The 18,037-nt window shown below is 40.9% G+C and overlaps 2 protein-coding genes across 2 annotated transcripts in view; one reads left to right on the top strand and one right to left on the bottom strand.

The window, feature by feature from the left end:
* Positions 1-2,023: 2,023 nt before the first annotated feature.
* On the bottom strand, positions 2,024-4,440 carry LOC120104459 (putative mediator of RNA polymerase II transcription subunit 26). Its single transcript, XM_039115659.1, has 2 exons — positions 3,363-4,440; positions 2,024-2,533 (listed from the first exon to the last, which is right to left on the bottom strand). Exons 1-2 carry the CDS (start codon positions 4,438-4,440, stop codon positions 2,244-2,246), a joined length of 1,368 nt encoding a protein of 455 aa, XP_038971587.1. The 3' UTR covers positions 2,024-2,243.
* A 1,081-nt stretch (positions 4,441-5,521) lies between these two features.
* Positions 5,522-18,037, top strand: part of LOC103714040 — a 19,118-nt gene continuing 6,602 nt past the window's right edge. The window contains exons 1-2 of the mRNA XM_039115658.1: positions 5,522-5,705; positions 17,700-17,838. Of these exons, the coding sequence (XP_038971586.1) occupies positions 5,522-5,705; positions 17,700-17,838 (323 nt within the window). The remainder of the gene's footprint in view (positions 5,706-17,699; positions 17,839-18,037) is intronic.

The raw sequence follows: 18,037 nt of genomic DNA, 5'->3' as shown, positions 1-18,037 counted from the left end.
TAATGATAAAGCACACTCTTTCTGTCTTGCCACTATCTAACACATATCGATCAAAATTCATCTTGAGGAGACTTGGGGCTCTTAGGTGATGAATATCGTCTGAGATGCTATAGAAGCAAAAATAGAGTTTTAGATGTCTTCGGACTATTAAGAGTGTTATTTCTTACTTCACCAATCTCCCACAGTCTTTTGACTCTTTCATCCCAAAAGATGGCCTGCCACCGCACTTCTTCTAGTGCCCCTGTAAGACCTGGCTTAAAGAGTTATTCTAAGAAAGCAAATAAACTCATACCAAAAAGAAAAAGAGAGATTATAATCCTTGACAGCCTTTTCCCTTTTGCTAGTTTCTAATCCTTAACATGGGACGCAGAGGATATTCTTAGCAAACTATACACAGCAGTGGGGTTCTTGAATAATAACTAGGTGTTTAATCACTTCAAAGCCAAAGCTTTTTTTTTTTGGGACCACGCAGCAGAGTTAAACTATGTGCTTAAAATTGTGCCACGATGCAACTACCAGAATGGTACATGATATAAGTCCAAGGTGGCGTCTTCATGGTAAATGTTCAGGAACGGAGTCAAAAGTGATAACCATCCCAAGGATTGCTAGCGTTTATTTCAACATCACATATCAAATCCGCACAGGAAAAGGCATGTTCTAATCCAACAAAGTGAACCATCTTTATTAGTGCCTGAAGTCAAAGTACATGATTTGGGGCCACCTGCTACGTCAGCGTATTATGGCATTAACTTTCTTGCAAAGCTATAATTGAGTAAAAAAATAAAAAATAAAAAGAGAAAAGAAGGCCCAAAGAGAACACAAGAATACATAAAAAGTTTCTAAAAGATAAGATTTTATAAATATATTTAGTACAAAAAGTATATGCATTTGGCCGATTGATCCTAGGACTGGAAGTCCGGAAGTGAGCTGGGTTTGGATATTTATTATAAAAAAATATATGCATCTGACCAATTACCCTAGGTCTGGAAGTGGGCCGGATAGGCCGGGCCATGTTCCGATATGAACCAAATCTGATTTTTTTTGGGGCTTCGGACCGGGCTTAGGCTCGAAAATTTTTGGATAATCAAGGCCCGAGCCCGACCCAAGTCGGATTGGGCTGGCCCGATTACCCTTTTGGGCCAAAATAAATTCGACCTGAATACAATTGAAGTTTAATATTTTATAATATTGTTTCATAGGTAAATAAGGTAGTTAAAAATTAGAATTTCTCCTATAACATAAGTAAATGATATATGATATATTATTCTTCACTAAACCCATTTTAATTTATCCTTTACTTCTTCATTATTCTCTCTAAATAACAACATATAAAAACAAATTAATTCGGGCTCCATATCAGGCCTTGTTTGTGCTCAGGCTCCAGCAAGGCCAATGACATACCCGAGCCTAGCCCAGAAAACAAATGGGCTCAACATTTAAACCCAAACTCGGTCCGAATTCTTTCGGGCCTAGCTCTTAGCCTGAGCCAAGCCCATTTCCTGCATTAATTGACTTGGTCAATAAGAGTGGTGTGGCAATTAACAGTATTATGAATTCCACTTACCATGGCCGAGTTAAACCCAAGCCCCTTATCCTTACCCTTTAACTTCTAATGTTTTTATTTTAGCATCCTCTGCATGAAATGCAGCATCAAACTCTGGAATATATGGGATATTTGTGAACTGTCTGAAATTAAATATGCAAGTAGACCTTGTATGATTTCAATTCATGTTACCATGAGATGTTAGAAATTAGATATGAAGCGCATGAACCTGACATGCCTGACGATGAAGGTTATGGCCACTCTCTTTACTCGTAGCAACAAATAAACTCACTGTCGTTTTTTGATATTGCTGTTTTCTGTGTACAGGGGAAAGAATGCGAGTATGGAGAACAGGCATCAAGGATTTACCCATGTCTTTGAATCAACTTTCGAAAGTGTGGAAGGCATAGCTGAGTACCTTCCTCACCCGGCCCGTGTAGAATTTACAAAGGAGTCCGTGCACTAGAGAAGGTCCTCGTTGTCTACTACAAGCCGACCATAGTCCATCAATGATGACAGATTATGGGTTCCCCTTCTTTGCGCTGAAGTCCTTGTGAAGGCACTTCCCTTCTATTGCTTACCAGTATCACTGCAATTATGATATAAAGACTACACAATACGTTCCAGCATGCAATTAGTAGAGATGACTACACTTATTATTTTTCCATCCAGATGCCCTGCTATATCGGCACGTATGGGTCTATTCACTTTCATCAATCCAGTCGCCATATATCCCTTTGATCTTGTCTGGCCATTTCGATTTCCGAACTCTCTGACCCTGACCAAGCCCCTGCCTCTGACCGACAACAGTTGACCTCTGTGAAGGACCTCTCCGGTGATAAACATCTGCATGAGGAACTGATGTCATGGATGCAACAACAGTGTCTGCAGGAGCCCTTGTTGATGCCCCAGCCTGGTTCGAATCTGTGGCTACTGAAGAAGCATCTCTGCCTTCCATCTCCACAAGCCCCCCACCATATCTGTGAAGTTCTGCAGCGAGGCATTTACATATCAGTGCGAGAATAGAACTCTGACTCGCAGTGGATTAATGCTGAACCGATAATTAGCATTATTGCCACAGAAATAAATGAAGTAAGACACCCAAAGAACAAGAAAAAAGTGGTGCATCATGGAGTGCAGCATGTGTACAGAATTTACAATCAGTTGGCATGCATTCCCCGAGTTCCATTAGGCAACGAACCACTTCCCAGATTACCTCCCCTTTTTTAAGAGAATGAACACCAGATGCTATTTTGTTGTAAAGAATGTGCATCGGCTCTTTGGTAAGAGAATGCCGACCAGATGCTATTTTTGTTGTAACAAATGTGCATTGCTCGTTAAAAGGGCAAAGAAGGCAGCAACCAATCAAAATGCATAGACCACACCATAGTACAGAGCTCAAAACATAGCATTCTGTATGAGCATCAGAATTACTTGTCTTTTGCATCGACGTCAGACAGAAACCACACATACCCAAAACAACGCATATCAGGTCTTTCTGTATATATGATAGGCAAATTAGGAAGTATATGGACGTGTTTATGAAGCACTCAAACATAGCACTCAAAGGTTGATGATTATGATGTTTTATCATGCAAGCAAGTCATTCTAGTTAAGAATAAGAATCTCTCAAAGAAAATCCTTGTGATGGTGCAAGATTAACAACCATAAAAATAATAACACAAGGCCCAACATTGCATCCATCTCATTCAAGGAAATAACAAGAAGCCACATCGTAGTATTTGTACTTTTCATCACATTCACAATGAAATTCGCACCAAACTGCAGTTTAAGAGCAAAAATAAGTACTTAAACATACCTGCGGCCCCATGAGCAAAATGACACTTACTGCCATACGGACAATACCCAGCTACCTCCCACTTGTTGCAGATCCTAGTTTTCCAACTCGAAGGCCTCTGATTCGACGCATTCGGCCCACCGTCATATCCACCACCTCCAACTGTAGGCGACAGACTAATCGCCACACTCTCCCGAGCCTTTGACTGCTCATCATGCAGAAAAGTACACGTGTCTCCATACGGGCAGCCCTCCTCAGTGTAAAACTTCTTACAGTAAAACTTCTTACAGTGCCTCCGTTTATACTTCGGATCCGAACTAGAAGAGGTCAGAATAGGTATCTGATGCTCCTCTCTGGGCTCCATCCGCTCCTGCGCTGCTACCATCTGATGCTCCTCTCTGGGCTCCATCCCCTCCGGCGCTGCTATCATCTGATGCTCCTCTCTGGGCTCCAACCCCTCCGGCGCTGCTATCATCTGATGCTCCTCTCTGGGCTCCATCCCCTCCTGCGCTGCTACCTCCTGCACTGGTACTATCTGATGCTCCTCTCTGGGCTCCATCCCCTCCTGCGCTGCTACCTCCTGCACTGGTACTATCTGATGCTCCTCTCTGGGCTCCATCCCCTCCTGCGCTGCTACTATCTGATGCTCCTCTCTGGGCTCCATCCCCTCCTGCGCTGCTACCTCCTGCACTGGTACTATCTGATGCTCCTCTCTGGGCTCCATCCCCTCCTGCGCTGCTATCATCTGATGCTCCTCTCTGGGCTCCATCCCCTCCTGCGCTGCTACCTCCTGCACTGGTACTATCTGATGCTCCTCTCTGGGCTCCATCCCCTCCTGCGCTGCTACCTCCTGCACTGGTACTATCTGATGCTCCTCTCTGGGCTCCATCCCCTCCTGCGCTGCTACTATCTGATGCTCCTCTCTGGGCTCCATCCCCTCCTGCGCTGCTACCTCCTGCACTGGTACTATCTGATGCTCCTCTCTGGGCTCCATCCCCTCCTGCGCTGCTACTTCCTGCGCTGGTACTATCTGATCCTCCTCTCTGGGCTCCATCCCCTCCTGCGCTGCTACTATCTGATGCTCCTCTCTGGGCTCCATCCCCTCGTGCAACTGGGTGGGGGTGGATACATTTAATAAAAGAAAAATCTAAAGCAGATCTTTTCACCATTGTGTTGATATCCAATAACTCTAAATAATGTATTCTGATTCATGTGAAATGAAAATATCAAAACCAGGAACTAGCAACATATGACTTAAGTAACGATCTAAAAATGCCATAAGTTATTAAAAACTAGTAGAGAGAAATAGCAATGTACCCATTCTCAAAGACAGAAGCTCAGCTTTAATATGCTGTACTCTGAGAATGCAATCAAAGAGAACATATAATATGATAAAAACAGGGGAAAGAAAAAGAAATACACTTGACAGAAAGTGCAAAAAGGGTAAATCATTCAAAATATCAATACAAGGAGCTCCAGGTTTCAGTTATCAGATCGTGAACCAAAGAACCTAGAACAAAAAATAAAGTAGCTTCAAGAATCACCTAAAGAACGCTGAAAATTCCTGCACTACCTCTCTTCCAAGAAACAGGATCCGAATCAATTCAAGAATCAAATAGGAACAAAAAAGCCTAAGTCCAATGAAAGTATTCTTTCTTTTCCGAGCAAGGAATTCAAACAAGAAGTAAAGCTATAGCCAAGAGATAAAGTCCAAAGGTAGAACGAAGGGGGTTTTTTAAGGAAAAAAACAAACACACTGAGATATAGATCTCTCATTGGATCGGAATCAAGAATTCAAGAACCAAAAGAAAGAATCGTAAACTCTAACTCCAATTAAAGCAGTAGCCAATAGCTCAAATCCAAATATAGAAAGAAAAGGATTTCGTTTAAAGCAACAAGCACGCTGAGATAGAGACGTCGGGATTCGAATCAAGAATTTAAGAATTAAAACAAGAGACCGTACGTCCGTACCCTAATTGCAAGAAAGGGTTTCTCCCAAGAAACGGAGCTTCGAATGATCAGAAAGAACCGTACCCTACTCGAATTTATTCAAATTTGAGATAGACAGAGAGAGACAAGACGAGACTGGGGACAAAGAGCCAGTTGATCTTTAAACACGTACACAAAAAGGACAGAGGGCAGGCTCACCTTGGATTTGGTTCTTCTTGCAAGATTCGCCGATGCTGAGGTTGTTCGCCGCGTCTGTGATCTCCTCCCTGAAGGCGGCCGCGGAGGTGGTGGCGGCGCCCGCAATGGCGACGAGGGCGACGGCGGCGACGGCAATGGGGACGGAAGAGACGGCAATGGCGACGGCGGCGACGGCAATGGCGACGGCGGCGATGGCAATGGCGACGGCGGCGATGAGCAAGTGAAGAAAAGAAAGAAGGTGGCTGGTGTTGGGCGGGAGAGAGGAAGAACGGAAGCGACGATGAAAAAGAAAGGACCCCTCGGTTGGTTTAAATAGAAGGTATTGGGCGGCCACTGGGTGGGCGTTACGTTGTCAACGTGCGGCAGAACCGTTTGATATTGCCGAGTGACCGTAACCATTTGATTGATGCACCCTCGAAATTGATCAGCATCTGATGGAAACGAAGAAATCGACCAATTTATGAAAACTCTTTTTATTTTTTTTGTTAAGCATACGCATAAGGCCTCTAATTGCGATAAATATAGTTGTATGAATTTCACAATTTTTATTTTTAAATGCGAATTTAATCTTTATATGCATAAAGGCATATCAATCTGGATTATAAAGATCTAATCAATGCATATTCCAAAAAAAAATATGGGGTTAAAAGATATGGGGTACAAGCACTAAAGATATGGGGTTAAAAGAAAAGACATGTACATGTACAAAAATGAATTCAAAAATACACCCACGAAATTAATTATTCAAAAAAGATTATAAAAGCTTTTTTAGAATTCTTCATCCTCTTTCCAAACCCTTAAATGACTTACTTAACCATGAAGGTGTACAAAAATAAATTCAAAAATACAACCATGAAATTAATTAGCCAGAAAAGGATTAAGATAGTTTTCCTAGAATTCTTCATCCTCTTTTCAAAGTAGGCCTGAATGACTTGTTGGGGTCCAGTATAATCAATTGGTAACAATCATGATACGTGAGTTATTTCTGCTCTTCATGAAGCTAGTAGGTCAAAAGCCCAATAGAAGAAATTTGCTGCAAAATCATTGCAGGGTTTCTTAATGTTTTGAGTAGGTCAATCTGACAAGCCATAGTTAGGGATGATATGGAATGATTCAACATCTATTTTTGGATGGCTTGTAGTAGTTATAACATGTATGGGAATTGCGTAAAGACGCTCTGGACATAGTTGGATGCAAATTAGGCTTGGTGTAGGTACTTTCTTGCATTGGGCACAACCTAAAAATATTTTTAGTCACAGTTGGATACAATTCCAAGTTTCATCTAGAGTGCAGTTTCTAGATAGATGGAGATGATATTTTTTTGGTTCCAAGTGCATGTTAGTTTACCAAAATTGTGGGGTTTGACTTTCTTATTGAGTAATAGATATTCTCTGTCAAGAGCAGAAAATGAGCCCAGACAAATTCGGTTTTGCATCAAGCTAAGGTTACACACCATAGATGCCCAAACCTTCTCTTCATGAGAAATTATTGTCTACACTGCATACACCAGCATGGCCATGTATGTAGCCAATCACAGCCGCTAGTTCATATGATGGTGGATCAAGATGCATGCTTCATGAATGGAACCCACAGGAACCAACGGCTATTATTGGCTGCATGGAGGGCCATATGATGCATGCAGTGTAGGTAATAATTTCTTCCTCTTCACTTCTCCCCTATCAGGTCCTCTCCCTACACTATGGATGGCCCTTTTGGACCAGGCCTAGTTTGGGCTTCAGACCTATTTGGAGTTGTACTTGGGCTAATCTTTGTTAAAACTTTTCGAATTTAGACCCAGGTTGAAAAGCTTTTGGAGGGCCAAAAAACACTTTCTGATGAATCCTTCTACGTTATTTTAAATATTCCATTATAAAGCCTTCTCGTACATATCAATAACTTCTTCGAGGGCATTTGATTTTCTTTGTTACTATCTAAGTTTGCTATCTACTATTAAATTTTCAACGGGAATAACTCCTTTGGTTCTTTTAGTATCATCTTTCAAGCCCGAACTAGATATTTGTACTATGTAGAGATCACAGAGTTTTCATCTTTATTTTGCCTTGTTTATGACATTTCACCCTTGGCTAGCTTAAATGGAAACCTTTAATTACAAGGCAGTACTACATAATAATTGGATTGGAAACCGGCCCACAACCAAGCATACCTGATCTCGAAAAGGAAAGGCTTTCTTCGTCCCAAAATCGAATTGCTTGGGATTATAGTGAATGATTTCTTGCTCAGGAAAGCCAGCAGCCTGCAATAGCATGAAGGATGGAAATCCATAAATGCAAAATATACTGAAACTGTTATAGCCTCAATATTAGTTACACTGGATCCAGAAATGTTGTATACTTGTTTACTTGCTTTTGAATTACCAAGTGCCATAATAAAAGTCCTTGCCAAATCCCATAACAGAAATAACTTTAAATTGTCTGAAGAATTTCCAAAGAGCCATAATTAGAAATATTTGGAAAACCCCGCATAAAATAGATGGGCAAAATCTTATTATTATTATCATTACTATAAGAAGAAGAAGAAGAAGAAGATAGAGAGGAGAGTGGAAATTGATGTTGCTAAAGCGTGCCTTGATGAAAGTCACCGGGCAAGGAGGGTCTGGACGCATGCAAGTTCCCCGTGGTGCTCTGGACTCATGCGACGTCCTTTCTTCAGGTCCTTTGACGTTTGGCCGGGGCCTTGCAATCCAGATCGGAGGCAGTCCGGGCGACCTATATTGCTTATCAGATCTGGCTTGCAAGAAATGCCTAGACATTTGGGAAGAGCTACCCATCACCTGGGGTAGTGATGGAGAGGGCGCGACTATTGACGGTGGAGGCTTCTCAGGCGATCTGGTCGGATAAATCTTTGACAGCTCAGGATATCTGGAGCTCCTCATCTGCTTGTGGAGCATCCCATTTGGTGTTTTTTATTTGGGAGCCCCCACCCCGTGTTTCCTCAAGGTCAATTTCGTTGTTAGGGGTCCGGACTCCAGGGTGATTGTTACTGGGGGCTGCCACTTGTTTGACACCTCGGTATCAGGAGCGGAGCTGAGAGCGGCCTGGGCTGGTTTATGCTACGTTTGGCGTGCCCTGCAGGGGAGAGAGGTCCTTCTAGAGGGTGACTCGGCGACGGTCATTGGGTGGATCCTGCAGATTTCCGGAGGGGTCGATGATTATCACCCACTGGTGAGAGATATCGAGACCATGATCCGTAGTGGAATGGTGCTCCAGACGAAGCACGTATTTAGAGGGGCCAATGGAGCTGCGGATTGGGTGGCCTCTTTTGTTGCCAACTATTCGGAGGACTATCTCTAGGAAGGAGAAGCGGAGTTGCCCTTGCCCAGTGCACTCCGTGATATACTGTTTTTTGACTTTTTTGAATGTATCCGTACACTTTATGTATGATACTTCTGTTTTTAGCCAAAAAAAAAAAAAAAAAAAAGCCACTGCACAAGAGATGGCTCCAACAAAAATTCACATAAGATATACAAAATCTTATTTCACAGTCAGGAGAGGAACCATGCAGGCATGGAGGCCTTTTAGACCAACCGGCTCCCACGAAAACTTAGATGGTTCTCTTAGATCTCATCATGGTTGGCCTACCACATCATGACATCAGAGGTGCACCAGATGAATTTGCACTCAAGCTCATTTGGCATGCATTTATGATATGCGACGTTTGTACTGACCTTAACATGTCGAAGCTGCATGATCTGCTTTCCAGAGTCTAGGATTGGAATCAGGTGTCCAGCTTCAAGTCAATGGAAGAACCAATCTTCCACAGGGTTGCAGTTCAAGCTTTCCTTTGCGTCTGCTCTTTGGAGCAACTGCTTCAGTCTATTAATCATCCTCACAATATATGAGAAAAGCAATAATTTAAACACCAGAAGAACAAAAGATTTCCAGATTCCACAATCAAAAGCTCACCTCAAAGTGTCTCCACAGATCAGATCCAACGAGCAATAAATATACCTGCAAGTTTTCCGCAAGAAGCATATTTAAGTATGGAAACCGGCAGGTTAAGCAGCTGAGAGTGAGAGGGGGGAGAGAGAGAGAGAGAGAGAGAGAGAGAGAGAGAGGAGAGAGTGGATTTTGTTCTGACACATTCATAGTTACATCCAAGTGCTGAAGCACACATAATGCTGCTTAGATACCTGACCCTCACCACCTATGAGGACTACTCATCTTAAAACCTATTGAGCCAAGATTAAACTGAGTTGAATACAACCTGATAATAAATTAGATAGGCACAATATATGAGCTATATCCAAATTGTGGGTAATTAATACCAAGTTAAGAAACATGAAAAAGATTTGATTTTGTTACTGATATGTTCTATACTTCTATGACCGCTTTGAATGGACTGTTTGGTGTTTGATATAAGGGCACAATTTTGCTGCATAAGGCTTCAGGGCAACAAAGCGCTGCACTCAAATATCACATACACCAGGAATACTCATACTTGATATGCTGAGTTACATATTATGATATTAAGCTTGATGATTAATACCCATGTAGCTAGTGCTTTTTCTTGAACCATTGGTACACTTTTAAATGTTCAAACAATATCAAGATCTATGAGAAAAAAAATGCTTACTGCTCTAGCTTTGGCAATGAAGGTTATAAGCTCTACCTCACACCCTGAATGAAGGTTATATTAGACAGAAATGTTACAGCTGAAAGCATATGAAAATTGCCATATGTATGTGCTCACAGAAGCTATTTCTGCATGTAACTTCAACTGCCATTACTCATTCAGCAATAGTGACATTTCCCGATAAGAAAAATACGAGTTGTGGTTGAATTATGAGCTTAGGAAAATTCTGAACTGAGATGAGTAATTACCATTAATATATCATAAACGACGTCAAATCCCTCAGCTGCGAGCCTTGTCTTCACAAATTCCAAGTCCTTCCTGTCCCCTTTCAAATGCAATATCTATAAAGCAAGAACTACAATAAGAAAATTAGGATGGACTAGACTCCTAAGGGGTATAACCGACCGAAGGAGAGAGAGAGAAAGAGATGACTTGGCACGCGAGAGGAGGAGAAGGCGTGGGAGACAGAGGAAAGCAGCGCGGCTCGGTCGATGAGAGAACGAGAGAAAGAGGGAGAGAGCGGTGCATGCTCTGTTTTCAACAGGGCACGTCTCCTCTGCTTTTCGAACAGAAGGGCGTGTGCCGCCAACCCCACCCCCTCCTGTTTCACGAACAGATAAGGCACCACTTCATAGGCGGGCCTTGATACTGCCTGGGCCTAAGCTCAAGGCATCACAAGAAGACTGCTAATTTTTTTAGCTCTTGTATACTCTGACATTATATCAGATGATTTTCACGGGTTCAATATAAACTTTCATAGACAAACAACCAGTAATATATTAAACTTTCCCTCGACAAATATCATTACATTCAACTGCAATGGGATACTTATAAAGAAAAGGAAAAACAAAACTCTTGAGGAAGAGTCTTTCACTGAATATAGAGACTCGTTTAGTTCATGGAAAAAGAAAGAAAGTATGGACAATGAAAAATGACGATGAAAAGAGCTCTTGGATTATAGTAATCAATTTTGGATCCGAACTCTTGGCAGGGAAACTTGCATCTCTAGGGATATTGGGTTTACATGTTAGTGTAGATGAAAGTTGAATACCATGCATTAATTCTAAGCGCTAATGTAAGTTAATGAAACACGCATGGAGAGGGGGAAGCTTGTACTTCATGGCGTGTGGACAATCATTGGCTTATTCACTAGTAACTGCTATACATACAACTGATTTAACTTGCTAGAGAGAAATGGTGGAAAGGCTGTACTTCTTCGAGAAGATAGGGAATCTTTTTTTTTCTTGATCAATGCGAACTAATGAATCACAATCACATATCGTTTGTTTGATATCCTATGAATTATAGTATTTTTTATTTTAAAAAATGATGAAATCATAATTTAGTGGTTTTGCCAAGTTTAGTTTGCTTCGCATGATCAACTAAATTAATTTCTATGAAAGACAACAGTTGAAGAGTCTGTTTGGATGATTGGACAGAAAATTCTCTAAAATTTATAAGTTGGACCAATACAACTAACAAAATCATATACTTATAGGGTGAGCTAGGCCTAATAAATATTTGGGAGCAGCTTAGGAGTAGGCTAACCCAAAACCTATAAAGAGAGAAAAAGTCTTTTCTCATAAACTCTTTTTTCTCTACTCATCGAATTGGGACTGGCCCACTCTTAAGATACTCCTGGATATTTATAAATATAGGTTTAGCCAAGACTGTAATGATATTATTTTTCTGGTTATAGATATTTCATTCCAATTATCCAAACAAGCATTAAAAATGCAGAACTTGCTGTAGCCATTGCATGAATGCTTTGAGAGAATATTATCTTGCTGAATGAGATAACAAAAGAACCTGTAAAACTCTAACAAAATATACTTGCCTCTGGATCATGGATGCCATCCTTAGAAGCAAGCGAACATAATGAGAATACAAGTAGTGCAGCCAACAAAATTTTGACTTTGAACATTATACTTCATACAAATAATAATAATAATAATAAGAATAATTTCTCTTCTTAACTTCACATTAAATCCTCACTTTACTTCTGTGTCAACTCTTCCTCCTCTGAGTACTGATTCTATTTGGATCTCTAAAATCATTTCCTAGCAAAGTCATACCAGGAGCGTATTCTTTAACATCCGCTCTCCATGAACAAGTATTTTCTCTTGGATATTCATTAAAAAAAGAGCAGTGTTATGAGTGCTCAAGTAAGGTATCATGCATACATAAACGGCGTCTGAAAGCATATTTAAAAACAAACAAATAAATAAAAGCACATTTTATTAGCATATTTAAAGTGTTACCAAAGGATATAAAAAATTTTCTAGAAAAAAAAATTAACGGAGCGTTTGGTTTGCAACCAAAATTAAAATTAGAATGAAAATAAGAATGACCATATCTTTCGACGTATATAGTTTATGACCAAAACCGAATTTAGAATAGAAATAGAATTTGAATATTAATAGGCCATGTCCTATTTATGATCGATCAGTAAAACAATAAAACATTTTTATGGTGCTCCAATTGCCTTCGCATTTGGAACCAACCAAAGTAGTTGGGACCAAAGAGTCACTGATTTTTATTCCCATCATCGTTCGACAGCCGACTTCCTCCAATCAAACAGCTATATACACCCAATTTAATGTAACTGACAAGTGGTGATTTTTTTGAGACCAAAACAGTAATTTTGCTCTCCACTGCCCAACATTTCAATTGCACCCTTTCTCAATTGTTTGGGTACACATCACATTTCGCTGCTCCACGTTGCCAAGAAGATTGGTGCTTTGGGCTACGTGGACCAATACCGAGTGCCACGTGATATGCTAGTAGCGGAGCAAAAGAGTTCTTGGTACCAAGTTTGGGTCTCGTAAAAATAATAATACTAAACTTTTGTTATTTGCTCGCATAATAAGTATATGCGGGAACCTGCAAGATACGGTCCCGGATAGCGAAAGCCACGCGGGAGCTGACAGATGGTACGATGCTCCATGGACGGACAAAACGAAGCCGGCGATCACTTGGCTTCCATCGTGAAGACAAATGATCACTATCTTCCCATTTTACCCCTATAAATGTCCTGGACCCCACCCTTACATGTGTAACTCCGTCCGAATTCGATAAGACATAGTACACATTACAACGTTCGGCAATTTCGTGCAAATATTGAGGGTATAAGTGGAACGAAGAAATACATCAACTCCTCGCTTCCATCCTAAGAAGGGGGGTTCTATATACACCCCCCCTATTGCTAAGGACACCCCCCAAAAACCAAAAAGAAAATACCCAAACTAACCTTTAGTGTAATTACCATATTGCCCTTGAAATTTTCTCAGTACACCCCCCCTTCCTCCTCCTCCGTTTCGTTTTGAAAAGAAAAAAAAAACACCCCTCAAACCCCCCTTAAACCCCTCGATCCATTTACATCGTTTAGGCGATCTTTGAAGGAGATTTAAGCCCCATTCGAAGCATGGACAAGCAACTAGTGATTTGGGACGAAGAATCGGCCGCAAAGGTACGTGTTCCACCTTGTTTCGAAATTTTTTTTTTTCACGGTTCGTGCTCCGTTCGGCACTGGATCGCCGAACAAAAGGCTTCTGTTCGGCACTGTGCAGCCGAACAGAAGGCTTCTGGTGCCAAATCGCATGCCGTGCTGAATTTTGTGCCGAACAGATCCTCTGATTCATTAATTCTTGGTGATAAATTATTTTATATGTAGGGCTATGCTACAACCGAATCGAGTATAATTGGATCAGAATTTGTACTGGATTACACAAGCGAATTTACAACTTACGAGGTATTATAATGTATTGTGCAATTTTGTATTAGTTTAGCGAGCTATTTTTACAACTGTGTACTTACATAAATTGTTTAATGTATAGATCTTCAAGAGTAGAGAGGACTTGTGTAATTGGTGTCGTGAAGCTGGGAGGCGAAATGGTTTTGTTGTTGTAATCAAATCATCCGATGCAGGTACCATTTCTAAGAAACCCAGAATTACGTTAGGTTGTGAGAGGGGTGGGACGTACCGAACCAAAAAAGAAAAGCGAATAAAGACTGCCTGTGGGACAAAGAAGTGTGGATGCCCTTTTGCATTAAGAGGAAAGAAATTGGATACTGCGGATGATTGGATATTACTGGTCGTATGTGGAGTGCACAATCATCCCGCTGTAGAGAATCTGGAGGGGCACTCATATGCAGGGAGATTATCTGAGCAGGAGACGGAATTGTTAGTGGATATGTCAAAGAGTTTGGTTCGTCCAAAGGACATATTATCCACATTGAAGGAAAGAGATGCCCTCAATGTTACGACTATCAAGACTATCTACAATGTACGTCAACGGTTTAAGGTTGTAGAGAAAGCCGGGAGGTCTGAAATGCAACATCTATTAGGTAAATTATCAGAGGCTAAATATATTGAGTGGCATAGGAATTGTACTAATACGGATGTTGTGCATGACTTATTTTGGGCACACCCTGGCAGCATTGATTTGTTCCGTGCATTTCCCCGTGTGTTGATAATGGATTGCACGTACAAGACGAATAGGTATCGTCTTCCGCTCTTAGAGATTGTGGGGTTGACATCTACTGACATGACATTTTCAATTGCTTTTGTATACTTAAATTCTGAGCGGGAAGAAAGCTATACTTGGGCATTAGAGAGATTGCGCAGTGTCATAGCTGATGATGTTTTGCCTGAGTTGATTGTTACAGATAGAGACTTGGCTTTGATGAATGCAATTCATAGAGTATTTCCTACTGCTAGACATTTATTATGTAGATGGCATATTAGTAGGAATGTTTTGGCCAAGTGCAAAAAATTTTTCGAATTGAAGGAGAAATGGGATAAATTTATTATGAGTTGGAAGTAACTGATGCATCTGACAAATAGCATGAAATAGGTGCCCGGCACCTAGTGACGTAGCCTCTGAGGGACCCATCCGTACAATGTCGGTACTGATACCGAGTGCATCTGCAATACGCCGCCGGTGCATGTCAGCATCATCATGACCTCCCCTAGCTCCAGAATGAGTACTCGAGCACAGATGAGGAGGCTGAACTGCAACGTGCGTGATACGGAGATACCACTCCATGTATCCCGGTACGCTGTCTGATGGCCGGGTAACTGGGTGGCTCCTGCTCGCCTGGCTCAGCACGTGGTCCTCCCACCGCTCCCAAAGCTGATCCATATAGGAGTCATGTATCCGGTACGAGCCTGCTGTGGAACCTCTGTTGGCTCGCGTAGGGGCTAGTGGCGCTCGAGGGATGGTCTGAATACGACCAAACTGTCTAAGAACCCTTTCTGGATGATAGGGTTCTACGATATCAAGGCACTTGATGGAGCCACTAAAAAATGCGATATCAACATATGGGCGATCTCCCCGAAGCCGATGATGGGGATCCCAAATAACCTGCAAAACAAAAGGTCCATTTCAGTTTTATACTATATCGCATATTAAAAGTACTGACAAACACAAGCAAATGGTAATATGATACGTACCTCATCGATGCTCAAAAGGTCCAATGACTCACGTAGAACCACTAAGGAATTTAGGGCTCGTTTGGTTCGCAGGAAAAGGAGGGGGGAAAGTGTGGTCAACGGGAAAGTAATGAAATGCCTCTTGTTTGGTTGGAGTTTTCAAAAGAGAGAGATGGAAAAGTTGTATTCCCATGGGAATATGATTCCCACATTTCATGGGAAAGTCTTTCCCATGAGAAACATGGAAAAGTTACTTTCCCATGAGGTGGGAATCACTCCTTTTTTATTTTTTCCCAAAAAGACCCTTCAACATTAAAGAAGCATTAAAGAGGCATTAAAGAACTAATTTTTATTAAGGGCATAATAGAAATTATACATAACTTTCCTAGGAAAGTGGATGGTCAACCAAACATAAGCACTTTGGAAATTTGTCACTTTCCCGTGGTTAACCAAACATGCCAAAAATACTTTCCTAGGTATCCTCTTCCTAGGAATATGATTCCTGGGAATCATATTCCTAGGAGAGAAAATACTTCCCGCGAACCAAACGAGCCCTTAGGGGAGGGGAAGAGCGGGGTGGGGGGGTTTGGGGGGTGTAGAGAGCAATTTAGGTGAGGGGGTGGGGAGGGTGGGGGGTAATTTAGGAATTTTTAATTTTTTAGGGGTGTCCTTAACAAATGGGGGGTGTAGAGAGTATTTAATTTTTTTTTAATTTTTGGGGGGTGTCCTGAGCAATAGGGGGGGTGTATATAGAACCACCCTCCTAAGAAGCCGAAACGAGAGAGAGAGAGAGAAGATAAATAGAGAGAGAAGGGATCCCATCTCTCGTTCTCTGTGACGTGTCTCGTACTTCGATCGCCATGGCGGCGTCTTCCGCTACTATTTTCATCACCGGTGAGCTTCTCCTCCTTCGTTTGATTGAAAATCCGTTTGATTTCTATTGCTGCTAGGTCGATTTCTAGGGTTTCGGTGCTCGAATCCGTGCGGATTCCTCCTCTATTCCTGGTCAGGGTTCTTTTGTTTCTTGATCTAGAGATCGATAAATCTCTAATTCTACTCGTGTCGGTATTTGTCTCAGAAGATTTAGTACTGCTTATTTGTTAATCTCACAGTCCTTGGGGTCTTTAGTATTGAATCTGTGTCGCGTAATCTTTTTTGCAAGGAGGTTATTGTTTTTGGGACCGTGGCGTAGGCTTGGTAGTTCCGTTCGACAGCTGCGCTGTTTGTTAAATCACTACAGTTGTATTCCTTCAGCTCGCTTTCTCCCTTTTCTTTTGAGTTTAAATTGTAGTTTATATTAGAAGGTGCTCATGTTGTACCTTATTCAGCACCGAAACTTGGGAATTTGGTGTTCTTGAATTTTTATATGGATTTGTTTATTGTTGTGGAAATTCGTAAGAAAAACGACCTAAATTGAAGTGCCGAATTTGCTTCAACCCCGCCCCCCACCAAAGAAAAACAAAATTGCTGAATGACTTAAGTGCAAGATATAGGTAAATTTGAAAGTGGTCCAAGAAAAAAGAAGCTGATGCTAAGCAAATTTTCCATTATTCACATACTACGGAGCTATATCTATGTTATCCAATCGCGTCATCATCGGTGAAAGATTATGAAAATGGTTTTGGCCTTGGAAAACATGTTGGCAGTCCAGATTCATTCAAAAGGGCCTTTCTCTTGATTTCTAATGAAAGCCCAAAATATCACTTCCTCAACCAACAATTTGTAATCTAAATGATCATCTCTACACTTTTCCGTATCATGTGTAAGGTTGTTTTATGTTAGCATTTTCTGCATGAGACAGAACATTCTATGCTATCTCAAAATGATAGAAATTTTAGTTGAGAGCTTGGAATAACATTCTAGCAGATTCAGAGAAACAAGGATGTGAGAGGAAAGATATCAAAAAGAAAATTGATATGCGAATATGTAGAGTAGAACTATATTAATAAAGTTTTAATATTTCTGCTTATGTCATAAATGACTTTGATATGTCCTTGAACTTTTAAGTTGCACAAAAACTAGGAAATCGAGATGGACAGCTCCATACGGATTCAAAAGAAATTTTGTGACTGTAATAATGGCATTCGATATGCTAATAGTCAACTCAAGCTTTCATGTTTTTCTGGTTATTTTCAATATCTGCTTAAATTGTTTCTTTCTTGTGCATTTCCCTGTTTTGTTAGGTGGAGTTTGCTCTGAGAAATTCAGCCCTCTGTCCAACCAGCAGAGACTATCAGGTGGTTTTCAATCTCAATTGGCATTTTGTCAGAATTCAAAGCAGTCGAGTCGCCCTCGGTTGATGTCTGTTCATGCTGAGTACAGGTACACTTTTTTCAACATTTAATAAATACTTAATTTCAGAAGTCATTTTGCAACTGTTATGGCCTTTACGTTTGAAAGGAGTTTCTGATGATCATAATTATGGTATAATAGAAAAGTATGCTACTATGATAATTACCATTATAATGTTATTATAATAATTTAATAGCATAACAATTATTATTATTATCATCATAATATA

Source organism: Phoenix dactylifera, chromosome 18 (genome assembly GCF_009389715.1).
Source record: "Phoenix dactylifera cultivar Barhee BC4 chromosome 18, palm_55x_up_171113_PBpolish2nd_filt_p, whole genome shotgun sequence".
Taxonomy (NCBI): domain Eukaryota; kingdom Viridiplantae; phylum Streptophyta; class Magnoliopsida; order Arecales; family Arecaceae; genus Phoenix; species Phoenix dactylifera.
This window is presented reverse-complemented; position numbering and strand designations above follow the sequence as displayed.

Excerpts from the sequence above, each read along its gene's own strand:
- LOC120104459 (XM_039115659.1), bottom strand. The coding sequence starts at position 4,440 with ATGGAGCCCAGAGAGGAGCATCAGATAGTAGCAGCGCAGGAGGGGATG. Across the intron at positions 2,534-3,362 it reads TTTTGCTCATGGGGCCGCAG|AACTTCACAGATATGGTGGG; the intron begins GTATGTTTAAGT and ends GCCTCGCTGCAG.